The sequence below is a fragment of the Echeneis naucrates genome, chromosome 23 (genome assembly GCF_900963305.1).
Source record: "Echeneis naucrates chromosome 23, fEcheNa1.1, whole genome shotgun sequence".
Lineage (NCBI taxonomy): Eukaryota > Metazoa > Chordata > Actinopteri > Carangiformes > Echeneidae > Echeneis > Echeneis naucrates.
In genome coordinates this window covers 6328754-6343700 of record NC_042533.1, presented here as the reverse complement: position 1 = coordinate 6343700, position 14947 = coordinate 6328754, and the positions used below count along the sequence as shown (strand labels likewise).

General features: G+C 41.8%; 1 protein-coding gene across 1 annotated transcript in view; it reads right to left on the bottom strand.

Annotated features, from left to right (window-relative positions):
- Positions 1-14947, bottom strand: part of plxna4 (plexin A4) — a 206585-nt gene that overhangs the window by 157142 nt on the left and 34496 nt on the right. Inside the window, exon 3 of the mRNA XM_029494738.1 lies at positions 13800-13982. Coding sequence (XP_029350598.1) covers positions 13800-13982 — 183 coding nt within the window. The remainder of the gene's footprint in view (positions 1-13799; positions 13983-14947) is intronic.

The following is a 14947-nucleotide window of genomic DNA, read 5'->3' as shown; positions in this document are numbered from 1 at the left end:
TGTGCGGGACTGATGTTTCTATTTCGGAACGTGTCTCCCTTGGTGTGTCTTCGTCAGCCAAGTCTGTAGCCCACACTGTGTGGATCAGGGCGCCTGCCAACACATTCTAACACACACACAGCTCAGCTACATCCGTAGTGTGCTAAACCGCCAGGGAATGAAAGCCTAAACTGTAGGGCATTGTATCACAACACAAGGTAGTTGTGAGAATAAATAATGCTAAACCATCATCCACCTTTAAGTCAAGTCAATTTTATTTCTATAGTTCTACAACATCTCACAGCAATACGATTTAAAGAAACCAAACGTTAATGGCACACAAAGGCCTGAAAGAAGAGGTTGCATTATGGCTTCTTTAAAAGACTATGGTTCATGGCATGTTGAGAAAAAATATATTGACTGACTGTGGGAAAGAAATGCTAAGGCATCCAAGAGAGAGACTCATGAATAAAAAATCTGAACTTAACTGAAGGTCGATTGGTAAGCTGCAAGCTGGCTAACCACAGCAGCTAACAATCATGTTTTTATTTTTCTGAGACTGACAGCAACTTTTGTGTGGCGGCTTATTGGACTGGACTTGAAGCTGACAGATAAGCTGTTACTGCGGCCCAAAGCCAAGCAATGGTGGTGGCAGCAGAAGGAGAGGAGGACAGTGGTTTGGTTGGTTTGCCAGTTGTAGGAGCGGGCAGCTGAGACTAAATGGCAGTAATGGCCTAACAAGGAGAGATCTGGAGAGCCAAACCAGATGGAACGGCCACCGCCACGTGCCTTCCTGGCTCTCTCGTGGCTTTGTTAGCCAAACACAGACAGACAAAGATTTACTCAGAGATGAAGACAAAAAGATGGGGAGGATCTTAAAATGGGACTGAAAGCTGTCTCATTGAGAACCAATTTTTGTTTATATAATTCATGTATATCTTCTCTAGTCTTGACTCTAATTTTCATCTCCAAGTGCTCTTCACCTTTTACCTCCTCTCTGCATCCTCTGACTGGATTCCAACTCTTTCTCTGATTGATATTCAGCACATTAGGTGACTAAGCTTTTTCACCACCCTCTATGTGCTGAGGGCTTAGCTTTAATGAAAGGGGAGAAGTTGATTACATATGGAGAGCAAAAACTAGGCTTCCATCTCCAGGGAGGAGTGTAGTAGACGAGATGCCACGCTAAGTTTTAGTCAACAATGAAAGCAGGCAGAGAATAAAGGAATTGGGGTTGCAGTGTGTGCACATCAGAGTGTCCTTGGAAGTCAAATTTCCCAGGATGCTCAAGTGTCTGGAATCAAGGACATGGAAAAAAAAAGGATAAAAAATATCCATGGTGCAGGCTTTTTAGGGGATTCAGGCAGGTACAACTGACTCAAGGGCACAGTAAAGTATGCATTCACACATACAAACCTAACCATACCACACACACCTCTGTCAGCACACATAGCTGTAGTTTGTGGAGCTGCAGTGCAGCTGTTATGGCTAACCTAAATCCATCTTTGACTATTACAGCAGTGTACAGTGACTAGACAGCTGGTTGTTCAGGCTGATGTCATGCTGGCAGACAATATTTCAACAGATTTGAGAAGAACACATAGTATTCCCAATACTTTTTTATCCCCTGTACACACGAGCATTGTATCATCTTTCCCTCAGAACTTGTAGAAACCCAACATGAACTCATCTGACAACTTCTCTAATATCAAGCCTGAAGACTCTGCACATATTGTCTTTATTTATTTTACTATAGTTTTGAATGATATAAGAACTCCATACCATACAAGCCAAAATAGGAAAGTGTGTTAGGTTAACTACTCTAACAAACCCACAAGTCCAGTGACAGACCTGAGAGAGAGATCGAAGAAAAGAGAGGATGTGTAGGATTTTTAAGTTTAAAAGGCAAGTGCTCAAAAGGTGTCCTAAATATTGTGTTAAGTGTGTGTGTGTGTGTGTGTGTGTGTGTGTGTGTGTGTGTGTGTGTGTCTTTGTGGGTTAGTGATTCCCAGTTGAGGGGGCTTTGCTCTATTGCTTTCTTGGGGAAAAAAATGACTGAAGTGCTGCATTGTCTCCCTCCCTTTATATTAATTGGCAGGAAATGATGGTGATGATGATGATGATCAAATGTGGGGGTCAAATGATCCCCATGGCATCATACTTGGCACAACAGAAAGCGGCTATTTATTATTCATCAGGAAGAAGAGAAAAGAGGTATGAAGTAAGTCAAGTTTGGTGGGATTAGGGTGGAAACAGCATCAGTTTGTGTGACCACAAACACAATTTGTGGTTGAACACAAGCTGATGCTTGGGTGCCACACCTTTCATCCCACTGTGAGAAAATGGGATTTAGAGAAAAAGGAGTGGAAAGACAGACGGGGGGGCTCACCTTTAGTTGACACATGCCTGATAATGTGTCTTAGTCTAGACAGTGATGAGACCTTGTGTGAACTCTTAAACTGCATACATATTAGAGAGGTGTGATGGCAGTGAGTTGCTAAAATAAAATACAAGACCACACACGCAAAGCCACAATCAACACTTTAACAAGCTGAGTTTTTCCCACCATTTCTGCCTTGTTCCTTAAAAACAAGGAGTGTCTCTAACTGCAGATTAGCAATTACCATTCTGTGTGCAGCAGGGGGAAAAAAATCCCATAATCCTTAGGGAGCACCAGTGTAGCTGAGATAAAAATCCACTTATTAAGGGCTGTCTTGAGGATGGGAAAAGAAAGAGCGAGGAGAGAAGGTAAGAGCAAAAGAGAGGACTGAGGAGAGGTGTGCAAGATTACAGATGTTAATTCCTCTTTCTGCGATTACGTGCTTCTGTCGTCTTTTTCATTTCTATCCCAGCATTCCTCTCTGACTCTTACTCCCTCCACCTCATTTAATCATTCTCTTACTCTCTCTTGCTTTCCAGCTATCCTGTCATTGTGTTTATGAAGCAGCTTTGATACCTGCGGCACACATCAGTCTGGATGTCATAGAAGTAGACCCCGGGACCCTTTCATAGATGTTTATGCCAACATCTGCTTAATAGGCAAATCAGAGTAACCTAAATCGCAAAACAGTGACACCACCGCAGCTACATAAGAAGATGTGAGTGAGAGAGCGAGCGTGTGTGTAAGAGAGAGAGCATGTGTGTAGGAGGAGAACAGCTGAGAAATATAAGAATGTGTAAAAAAAAAAAAAAAAAAACATAAACAAACATGTGCCAGCAGATGCACCTGATGTTTGCACAAGATATAATCCATGAAGTTAACAGTTGATTCCAAACAAAGAGTACATACTGACATGCACAGGACATGTCTCAGTTATATGTTTCTTATACAAGCTTGTCGACCTCAGTCCACATGCCTTCGGGACAGGTCTAAATACACATACCATGTGCAAGCAAAAGCAAGCCCCTTGTCAGTACACTCATGCACCTGCAGTCCCAGAGGTCTCGCCTGCAGCTGAGCCTAGCTACGGAGTGCAGCCTGCCTACCTTAGCTTTACCTGCCTGACTGGCTGCTAGCATTTACTGCAGGAGAAGAGAATGACCCAGTTGTGAGGCAAACTGTTCTCTGCAGAGAGAGGAAGAAAGGGAGGCGGTAGAGGTAGGGGGAAAAGAAAAAGGTGTGCAGGAGCACTACTTGCCCCAAGAGACCTACGGTGTGCAATGATTGGCTACAGGCCTGCAGGGAAGGAGTCAGAGAATGAAGGAGGGGTGGAGTGGGGGGGTGCTCACCTGCAGTGGTGTGTCCTCTATAGCTGCACAGACACAGCCATAAATCACAGAAAGTTCGAGAGGCAAGGGATGTCAAAAAAAAAAAAGATATAGATAGAACAATGTAAAGAACAAGAGAGAGGCGGGTTTGTAACTTATAGCAATTGAGACAACTATTTTTTCCGTAGAAATATGGAGGCTACATGTATTACTATTGATAGAAAATGGATCTGCTCCTAGAAGTCATCCATGATTTTCCAAAAATCCTTTTAATGCAAAGTAATGCTCATTTGTGTAGAGTGGAACAGTGGAAAGGAAGACCTAGTGAATAAGGATTATTTTGATTCTAATTAGCCATTTCTAAAATTAAGGAAACATTAACTTCAAATGTCCCTTATGATTACAACCTTTAGTTGTAGTATTGAATAATGAAAGGTCTTCAACTATCCTTCATATGTGTGAACACTCTTCTTGAGTACAGCAGTTTAAATTTGTGGGAGGCACTGATGGGATATTAAACTCTGGCCCTGGCAGGGGTAGTGCTAGCCATCCATCCACTGAGCTATACAGGAACACATTGTGAGATTAGTTGCTGGATGCTGTATTGATTTTCGACTGCTGGAACACAAATTAACAATCACAACACAACGATTTGGTACTTGTACACGGGAAAATGTCAGCACGTGAAACAAAACTGAAATGCTAATTGATAAACTGTAATTTTGTTTGGGTGAAACTACTATTAATCTTTTTGCTTTACCATTGAATTAATGATAAATGATAATTAAGTGTTGAAGAGGCTGCACAGTCTGCTACTGAAGAGGAATTCATGCCAATCCAAGCACTTCTTCTATTGCAGTGTTTAAAAAAGCTGTCTTCTTTCAGCAGCAGCCACAGAGAACGATTCTTAACTGTTCAGCCACCTTTGACATGAGTAGAAGTCCGTATAAATGTGTGCGTCTGCGTGCATGAGAAACAACTATGTCAAGAGTGTTTTCTATGTGGTTACCTATTCAATGATCCATCAGCAGAAGAGAGAGAAGCAGAGACACAAAGGTTGGACATAATTACATTCCCATTCGCTGCTTTGACACAGACTTGATATGGCTGGAGAATGTTAATAGTGGTGCTAATTAACTGGCTGAGTACATCTGGGCTTTAAGAGTGGGCTTGACCGACAAAATAGAGAGACCTGTGGAGTATGAACATCAGGAATTATTTTGTCATCTACTACGCTTTATTGAAAAATCCCTATACCAACACTAAAGTACAGAAAAGTGAGGGTAATTAATGTTTTGATTGATAATTTTTCCCCTTCTACTTTTGTTGGCTCATTGCTGTTTTACCACTCGTCTTTTTCACACCTATCTTTCAGGGTATATCTAAATGCCTGTTTACATTAGTACTTTCCTGTTTGTGTGGTGTTTACAACAGAGCTTTGGAGGCAACAGCCCTTAACCCAAAGTAAGTGTAAGCGCTTAGAGCTAAACAGTGAGGGAGGTTACCAAGTTTGATCTCAACTTGGGCTTTGCAGTCACAAAGCTGGATCCACTGTGAACTGTGATATTTTTCTCCACAAACATCAGTGCTAGTGAAGAGTAGTAACCCAAAGTCTAACTTGCTTTGTAATACAAGCTCAATGCCCGCCTGGCAATACCACTCTCAGTGAGCAGCTTGTAAACACACACAAGCTGCCAGCTTTTCTCAGTGGACAGCCATACAACAACATGTTAATTAGAAAAGAGATAAAGGGAAGGAGGGATTAAACTAAGGAAGGCAGGAAAGTCAGAAAGAAAAGACAGAAATAAGGCTATAGCAAAGGAAGGAAAGGAAGATAGCACAGAGAAGTACAAAGAGTAATGAGGCAAAAAAAAAAAAAAAAAAAGATTGCAGCAAAAAAGAAGAGTATCTTCTCCAGGTTTGTTGTTATGCCTTGTAATTCACCTGATTGAACCGTCTTCCCTGTATTTGCATTGTTTCTTAACCTCATTCCCTTATCTTTATACAGCTGACACTAACTTCCCTGCTATCCTGAAACATCAATGAAAAACTACACAGATATTTAAGTAAATGAGCCACAAATCACGCCACAACGCATAATGATGTTCAAAAATAGATAGGAGGCCTATTAAGTTCAAAGGTTAAATATTATGTTCATGTCATGTTAAAGCATTAGATTTCATAATTATCAGTTGGAGAGAAATCTGCACAAACACACGTCTTAATAGAGAAAAGTAATTTCTCCAATGCCTAAAAATTGTGACATTTCTACTAAAGCACTGGATGAAGTATCCATATAAAGCAGATGAAATGAAAAAATAAATAAAAATAAAAAAACCACAGGCAATTTATACTTGTGATCAAAGCAGATTTCATATTCCATGTAAGCCCTTTGATTTGTATGTCCTCAGACCTTGACTCATTTTTCACAGCAGTGAACTTTGTCTTAACCCTGAGCCGGCAACACGTCAGAGTCAACTACAGTTCAAACTGGCAGGAAACCAAAAGAACAGACTGAAGTTAGTAATTTTCTCTCTCCAACTTCTCAGCTGGCTCAAGCCTTTCAATTCCACATACACACAGCAGAGAATACCCACTCAAATCACTCACAGCTCAATAGGCTGCCACATACTGGTACTCTTCTCAATAGGTACAGACTCACAAGAGTGAAATGAACATCAAAATCTATTTCACCACTCTCACCCTCTCCTCCCATCAGACTGCCTCCCTTCAGCCCTTTCTCGACATTCTCTCCATCGCTGTAGCTTTCAGCTATCTTTCCTGCTTTCCTATTTTGCCCTCTTCGCTCTTTATCTACCTTGCTCTCTTTTCTGTAGCTGTTCCACCACTTTCTTCCTGCTTCCCATTTCATAAAAGATCTGTGTAAATAAAAAAAAAAAAAAAAAGAAAACATTTCTGCAAGCTTCATGTCCGAGTACTAATTAAATTTCAGCGGAAGGTTAGAAATACATTAAAAATATCCAGCAGCATAACATTGAGTTGACATTTCGAAGCAGTTTAATTTCACTCTGACTAAAAGCTGTTGCTGCTAATCAGAAAGTCAGAGCAATATAAACAGCATTTAGAATATAACACTACATGGATCATGATTCATTGCTGGAGGCTCACCTTTGCAAAAAGCTGCAGCAAAACATGAGCTTAGAGCGTTGAAGTGCTTCGGACTTGGTGTGCTTGTATGTGCTAACATGGTGTCAACCTGGAATGAAGCAGCTGGTTACCAAGGTTGGTTGTATGTGAGAGTGTGCATTTGGTATTGCCCTGTTCAGCCCCTGGCACCTCATCAATTATAAAGGAGCTCTGGAAAGGAAGGATAAGGCCAAGCTACAGCAATGGTATCTATAAATACGCACCTGACATGCTTGAGATGAACAGCTATTTTTTGTATACAACCAAGTATGCATATGCATGAACATGCCGAACGCACAGGCAATGCATACGGGCACTTTGGGTATCTGTCGAATCAGGAAGGCAAAGTGTACACTTTTTCCCTTTGCTAACCCGAGCATCATGTGATACTCTGTCTAAATCAGAAGAGAGATTGCTCCCTCGCGTCTTTCATCAACTACTAAACGCTGTGTCACTGAATGGCCAAATGGAAAAGTTCTAGTGTGTGTGTGTGTAAATGCAGAAGTGCAAATAAATTCAGTAATGGTCTGGATGACATATTATACCACTCCATAGTTGTCTTCTACCTCATCCTACCTTTTCATTTTTCTCTTTTATTATGTAGCACTCTGTTTATATCTGCTTTCATCCATCTTTACTTTCTCTCTCTCACGATGTGCTACATAGTCAATCAACTGACAATATATATCTCTGCATCCATCCATCTCATTGTCCCTCCCTTCACATCCCCAAATTGTCCCCAATTTCCCAGCATTTCTCTTTGCCTCCCTCCCATCTTCCAAACCAAATTTCTTCAGCTCCATATTCTTGTACAAATGAATGATAATTTTTCCTCAGTGAATACAACATGAGCTCTGCTTGCTGCCCAGTCAGACCGCCTGGCTGCTGGATGAGGTTCTTTGTGTTGGCAACAGGCACACCAAGTATAGTGGAGATTGAGCACTACCTTCTGATTCTCTTCCCAAGTCATTAATGGACTTCACTTTTCATTAACTCCCATGATTTTCTGCACATAGCTGACTAACATATAAGAGATCCTTACCAAACATTGTGCACCAACTGCTGAGCAAATACCAAAAAAGGAGAATAGTAAAGCAACTGGCTAGAAGCAAGAAAAGAGCTGAGACAGGGAAGGGTGAGGGATGCCAGGGGATGGCGGCAGACAGATTCCCCTTGACATGCCTTTATATCTACAAGAAATAGTAGAGCAAAACTGGGTAATGGACGGCAGTTAATACAGCGAGACGAAAACACAAGCACTCCTATTGTGTGTTCAATCAGCCTTAACCCTGTGAGGTGGACTGCACCTGTCATCAAACACCAAATCACATCAGATCAGTCTAATGGTGCACTAAGTCCACTATAATGTCCACTTCTTTACGAATCATATAGAGTGGGTTGCAATATTGCACAGATACGATTGTGTTTGTTTCCCCTGCATTGATGCTGTCCATACGTTCCATCCTATGCAAGACGAGCAATCCGTGCTGCCATGGCAACTTGCGACTGAGCATGCTTTAGTGTCTGCTGATGCACGAGCTGGTGAGGGAGCAGCAAAACACACACACACACACACACACACACACACACACACACACACACACAGAGTGCTAGGGAAACTAAGCAGACTTGTGAGGAATACTCAATGGTATAGAAACATTGACATTCTGGGATACTGCTTGAACACAGCACCAATTCAGACCACTAGTGAGAATGAATGGACAACTGGGTGGGGTTGTAATGGCTACTTGCCAGGGTGATAGTAACGTGCAAGTGCACCTGTTCATATCATTGTGTTCTAAATCGTAAAACAATGTACACACACACACACACACACACACACACACACACACACACACACGAGCGCCATGTCCGTCTGTCCTAAAGCATATTTCATCATTAGCTCTAAGCAGTTAATCCTCTGCTCCACTGACCACGGTTCAGCTCAGTCCATTTCAATGATCTGCATCTGGAGCTAACACACCAATCATACACAGACAAATTACACACACACACACACACACACAAAATCAACCCACAACACATATGGGATTGGTCCAGAGCAATAAATATCTCAAGTAAAAGCTCTCTCTCTCACTCACACACACACACACACACACTTAAAGCCAGTTAGTAAAACAAACTGTTAATTTATTAGACAGTCATCGAAATGTAACATAACAAGTAACTTGAAAAGGTGCAAAAGACAATATAGTTATACCTTTCCATAATTGTGGCTCTACAGTCTACAAGTACAATAGCTTTTGTGTGTGTGTGAACACTATAAAGCCTTTTGAATACTAATAGGAACTATTATCTTCCTATACCTTCACAACATGGTGATCCTGAAAAAAATATTTTGGTCTGAAACATTTGGTCAAAAACTTGAAATCACATTTTATGCTTAAAAATGTAATATTTGAAACTAGTAGTAGCCTTTTCTAATCTTAATATGACTTACAGCAAAGAGTGATATGGCAAAGGAAAAGAAATGGGTTGGAAATTAAAAATAAAAAGCCTGTTTGTAATGAGGAGAGCAGCAGACAGGTGGCAAAAGGGGAAAAGATTACTAATGCTGGGGAGAAGGGTGATGAGAGTGTATCCACAGTGAAGCAGAGAAACTGACAGTGGTTGAAACAAAAGTGAGACTTTGACCTTTCCCTCCCAACAACAAACATTAACCATTCAGCGTCTGGATTGACCCGTTTTTTGCTCATGCCATTTCCCCTGACAACCTTAAATGACAAGTCTTCCTCTCTTCCTCTCTCCACACTACTCTTGAATTATTCTCTCATCTTCTTCGTGACGCTATAGCTTTGGAATCTACCATTTATACAACTTCCTGTCTCACACTCTGCCTTTTGTCTTTCTATCCCTGCATTTGCTCCTTCTCGGCTTGTCTCTGTCTAACAGGGATAGATTGGAAAGTAGCTGCAGTGGTTAAGAAGTGAATGAATTGTCACATCCCAACATCCTGCTCTTTGCCTTTGGCCAAATACTGACAAATGCTCTGTAGAAAAGATGGGTTTTTTTTCTCCAATCTCTTTTTTTCCCTTCTGTGTCATCACTCCAACAAGCATATACATTTCTGCATTTTCAAACACTACCTTTGGCGTTTTTCTTTTTTTTGGCAATATCTAGGACACAAGAAAAAAAACACCCATTTATGCTCAGTTTCTTCAGCCTCCCTACTATACCTTTGTATGCCATGCCTTGCTCATGTTTGCGCCTCTATGTCAAGTTCAAGGTTAGCTGCTCATTGTATTGAGCGCCAATGCTCCCCCATCAGGATGAACAGAGGGGAGATGCATTAGCACCTCAGCTGGTGGCCCTCAATCTCATCTCTTCCCTCTCTTTTCTCTCCACTTCTTCACACCACACCACCCTCTCATGCCATAGTCCACCTCTCTATCCATGGCCTCATGGAGTTACCTGGCCAGCCTTTGTCCAGCAGTGTGTACATGCAGTGACGTGTTCACTGATGCATGCATGCGTACTTGTCTCAATACGTGCATTAGTGTGTGATGAGTATCATGTATGTGCACACATAGACGTGTACCTCTCATTCTAATGTGTAGCATGACCAGATGACCATAAACTAAACCAAAGCCTGCAGGGGGTCACGGCTTTCCCCTTGACCTATTTTGGTGCACTGACCTGCACTAAATGGGTTTAAACCTTACCCAGGCACAGCCTTTTATCTCCATCACATCTCCATCTCCTCCTTAAGCCACAGACCAACGCACACAAAAACTGACCAACAGACATGCTGACAGAAGCCATATGGTCCATTCACTTCCAATGGCAGGAGGTAGCCATCAAAGAGCTCTCGCAGCAACTCTACCCAACCATAGAAAGACAAACCAAGGGAGGGAGCGACAGGGAAAAGAAATAGGGAAATTAGAGGGCATATAGAGGTAAAGGATGGCAGGGCAGAGAAAGAGGTAGGAAATGTGATGAAGAGTAAAGAGGAAAAGCCATTCTGGTAATTCAGTGAGAAGAAATGTAGAAATGGAAAGAGTTTGCATAAGACATAGATGTATATAGACCATATAAGTTGGATGTGACAGTAAGGGCCAAACATGGCCACAGCTGTGAGCTGTGTGATTTGACAGCACAGCCTGTTTCATGCTGACAGGAGGGTGTTAAGAAAAACAGCTTAGACTGTGTCAATAGAGTGTTTACACAACACAGCCTCTGCACACCAGACATTTGAGGGTTGGTTTCTGTTTGTATTTCACTCTGTGCATGTGGTATTGTAGCAACTTTGCAAGGCTGGCCCCTACTTCTTCAAAAACAAAGAGTGGACTCCCTCCTCAGACTTTTGTTTAAAGATACACAGCCAGAATAGTCTCTCTCTTTCACCATCTGAGATATCCAAACACACCTAAAGCTGACCTCAGTTTAGGTTGAAGTTGAGGTAAGAGCTGGGCTTAAGTATGCAGTTGTGTTAGCGAAGGATAAGTTTAAGAGCTAGAGAATGACTTATTTTAATTACAGTCCATCAGTACACAGCCATGTCTGTACATCCAAAGGTCTCACATTATATTTGTGAGATTTTATTCAAACTGCCATTAAATCAAAAATTTTCACAAGCAAATTGAATTTAATTCACTCAGCTTCCTGCCCAACTCAACTTCATGATGTCATAAATGTAAGCCTGTAAACACTAACATTTAGCCTACCCAAACACCAGTGCATTAAAATCCATCTGCTCTCTTTTACCGTCATGCTTCTATTTATTCATGACAGTGTAGTCACAGGACCATAAATAACACTGGGAAGAAAAAAAACAGAAAGAGTGACAGAGTATGAGAGTATATCTGAGTGAGAGGATGAGGAGGGGTTGAGAGATGGAACAAGTAAGGTGGAGGCGTGTATATAAATCAACATCCATTAGCTGAGGGCTTATAAAGTCACTGGTGAAGGAGGTGGACTAAAGCTCAGACCTTTTATTGTCTTGTTGTCTTTTATTGCCTGTGATGTCATCTAATGGTATACAGTTAATGACAGGGGGAGGAGAAGTATGTACATGGGAGGGGTGGATGAGACCGTAATGGGACTGTGTGCAAGTGTGTATGCCATTGTTGACACTGGATATCGATTACCTTCTGTCAAACACGGTGTGTCTGTGGGCTCCTGTGTATTTGTGATCTTCATTCCTTCATTTAAAGTTTGAACGAAAATAAAGTCAGAATTTTGCAGATGTGAAAGTCTCAAGCACAAAAATGTGGTGTTGAGAAGGAATTCTGGAGAAAGGCCAAGGGAAAGCACAGCTGTAACCAGAAACAGAATTTGTTTCTGTCATCCTGAAGCAAAAACCACACTCAGAAAGCAGGGAAAACAGCTTGTAATACTTTAGCACTCAATGCCACAATGCCTACCACGCTTGTACTCATCATCACAGATGAGCAGAAGGCATTAAATATGATTACATATCACCCCATGCCTATGTGCTGGTTACTGTCGCACAACATAGAAAACCACAGCTTTAACCACTTTGCTGCTGTGCAGAACAAAAACAGCAACAACAAGCACAGGCAGGGGCCAGTAATCAACAAAAATAATGTAAATCACTGCCTGCGTATTGGCACAAAAGTACCTGTCAACATTGTCTGCTTGTTCTGGCCTCACTCAAATCTTCATCTAATTTCCTCTACTGTCTTTCATGCCAACTCTTTAAAAATATCCCCCTTTAAATAAAGGATCTCAATCATGTATTGCATCTCTTCGTGTATTGTATGTCTCCTGTCTGTCCCTTTCACCTCAACTCTCCACTGCTTCCTTTCTGTCACTTCATCCTTCACTCTGTCCCCCCTCTCTGCCTAATGCTGTTTTGCCCGAGCCTGTGAGGCTCAATGGCCTAACCACCCCCAGAATTAGTCTCAGTCATGGCTCTACAATACATGTGTGTGTCAATGTGAGAAAGGGAGGGTAAAAGCACAGGAGCTACCACCCTTCTATCACACCTAGTCACAGTGCATCATCCCATTAGCCCAGAGAAGGGGTTGCCACACTGAAGAAGGGCACAGGAGCATATGGGGGTCTAAGGTGGGGGCTACAACATGGCAAAACCCAGCTTATCCAGTGCTGTTTAACTGTGAGGGGCAAATCTTGTTTAGCCAAAGGCTTTGCTTTCACATCGAGTTAGACATATTTTTCAGGTTAGAGACAGTTATGGTCATAGATGTTCATATATGCTACACCTAAGACAGTCACACAGTCTGTCAGCTTTGCAAAGTTTTTGACTGATAATGTGAAAATAATGTACTATAGTACACAAAGTTATCAGACGGAGAAATAAAGGTAATTTGCAGCCTCTTCTTGTGATACAATACGTAACATAGTTACATAAATCACTTAATAAAAGTTGCATTTCATCCCATCCTGATCCCTCAATTCGCCTCAAGAAACGGATAAGGCACTTTATCTAATCGATTCTGCAACATGCTGATCTGTGGTGTCTAGCAAGTTCTGCAACATGCTGATGTGTGCTGCAATATGCCCCCAGGGTTCTGGATTTTATACAAGTCCAAAGTGAAGGAAAAAGTACAGTGTATATTCCTAATGCTGGGTGTATACGAGTGTATGTTTGATATATGGGGCTGTGGATGAGGAGGATGTTGAGAGATACCAGATAGGCTTGGCTTTACAAATAAAACCCCCTTAGGGGTTCTCCTGAGCTCCCTTCCTCTCTCTTTCTCTCACACACACACACACACACACACACACACACACAGATATTCTCTCCACATTACACACACTTCTTCCTTTCACTCGCTTTCACTCTCACACACACCTCTGCCTCTTGCAAATACAGTCGACTCAGCTGATTTGAGTGAAAGTCAATCTGCCTTACTACTACCATCCTTCCTCCCATCCAACAATCCCCTATTCCAACGCCTTACTCCACAGAAAGAAACCAAATCTCTGCTGGCCCTCAGCCAACGCTCCTCCTCCCTTACCTTCTTGACTCGTCCACTTTTGGTCCCCACGAAGACAAGTGAGTGGTTTTTGTAGACATAGGCAATGACGGAAGTCATTTTATCAACAGCGTCAGAGAAGAGAGGCTTGCCGCGCACCATCTCAGAAACGCCCAGTGGTGCATTCATGTCGAGGCCACAAAAGTCATCATCGATGGTCAGGAGCTGCAGCGCAGAGAAGGGAGGGATTAGGTGAAAAGTCTGGATTGTTGTAATGAGTTCTAGGTTCATAAATTCAAGGTGAAAGCACTGAAACACAAATTCTTCTTAGATTTTTTTAAGAGCTGTATGCTACACAGGGATAAGGCGCACAGCAGCATAATTTTGAAGATAAAACTTTTAACTGTGCTCAAGATTTAATAAAATATAGTAATCAATACCTCCTGTCTGAGTGTGTGGGGAAGCATATTTTATTTGAGTGAGAGAATGTGCGAGCATTTGTATGCATGTGTGTGCCTGCTGGTCCACATGCAAGAAAATGTGGAAACAAGTAAGAGAGGAAGATGGAAGAAGACTGCAGTCAGGCTCTAGCTCTGTAATAGTGCCAGAGGCTGCTCTGTCAGGCACAATTCCCCACTGTCCACCCAATGCAACAGCAGCTGCAAAAATGCCAGTGCCGCAAGATACTCACTATGAAATGATTCAAAGTGAATGGGGTGAATAAAAAACAGTGCTACACTTTTACACAGATCTGAAGCAAAACACCATTATGCATCTACAAATCTGAGAACTGAGTAGTGAAAACAGACTGAAAATAAGGAGAATTAGAACTGTTGATGGAGGTTCATCCGTTATGCTTTCCATGAGTGCACACTGCTCTGATTTTGTGATTTCACATTTTGTGTTTTGTATGCATGTGTTTTATCCTGCTGACAGGACATTCATACCAGTCACTGTGGGCAGAATGACTTATGGGTTTTGATAAGAGAATAATGGTGCTGGGGATTGGTCATTATTATATATGTAGATGGATTTGAAACACTGGGTTTAGGACTGAAGCAGGCACTGCTTGATTTATAGCTTTGCAATGTGGTGGGTTGCTGTGAGGAAAAAATGTCTTGGCAGTTGACACAAAGCTTTTTCAAAAGGCAAAGCAAGCATCACAAGTTAGTTGAAATAGTGGGTGTGAG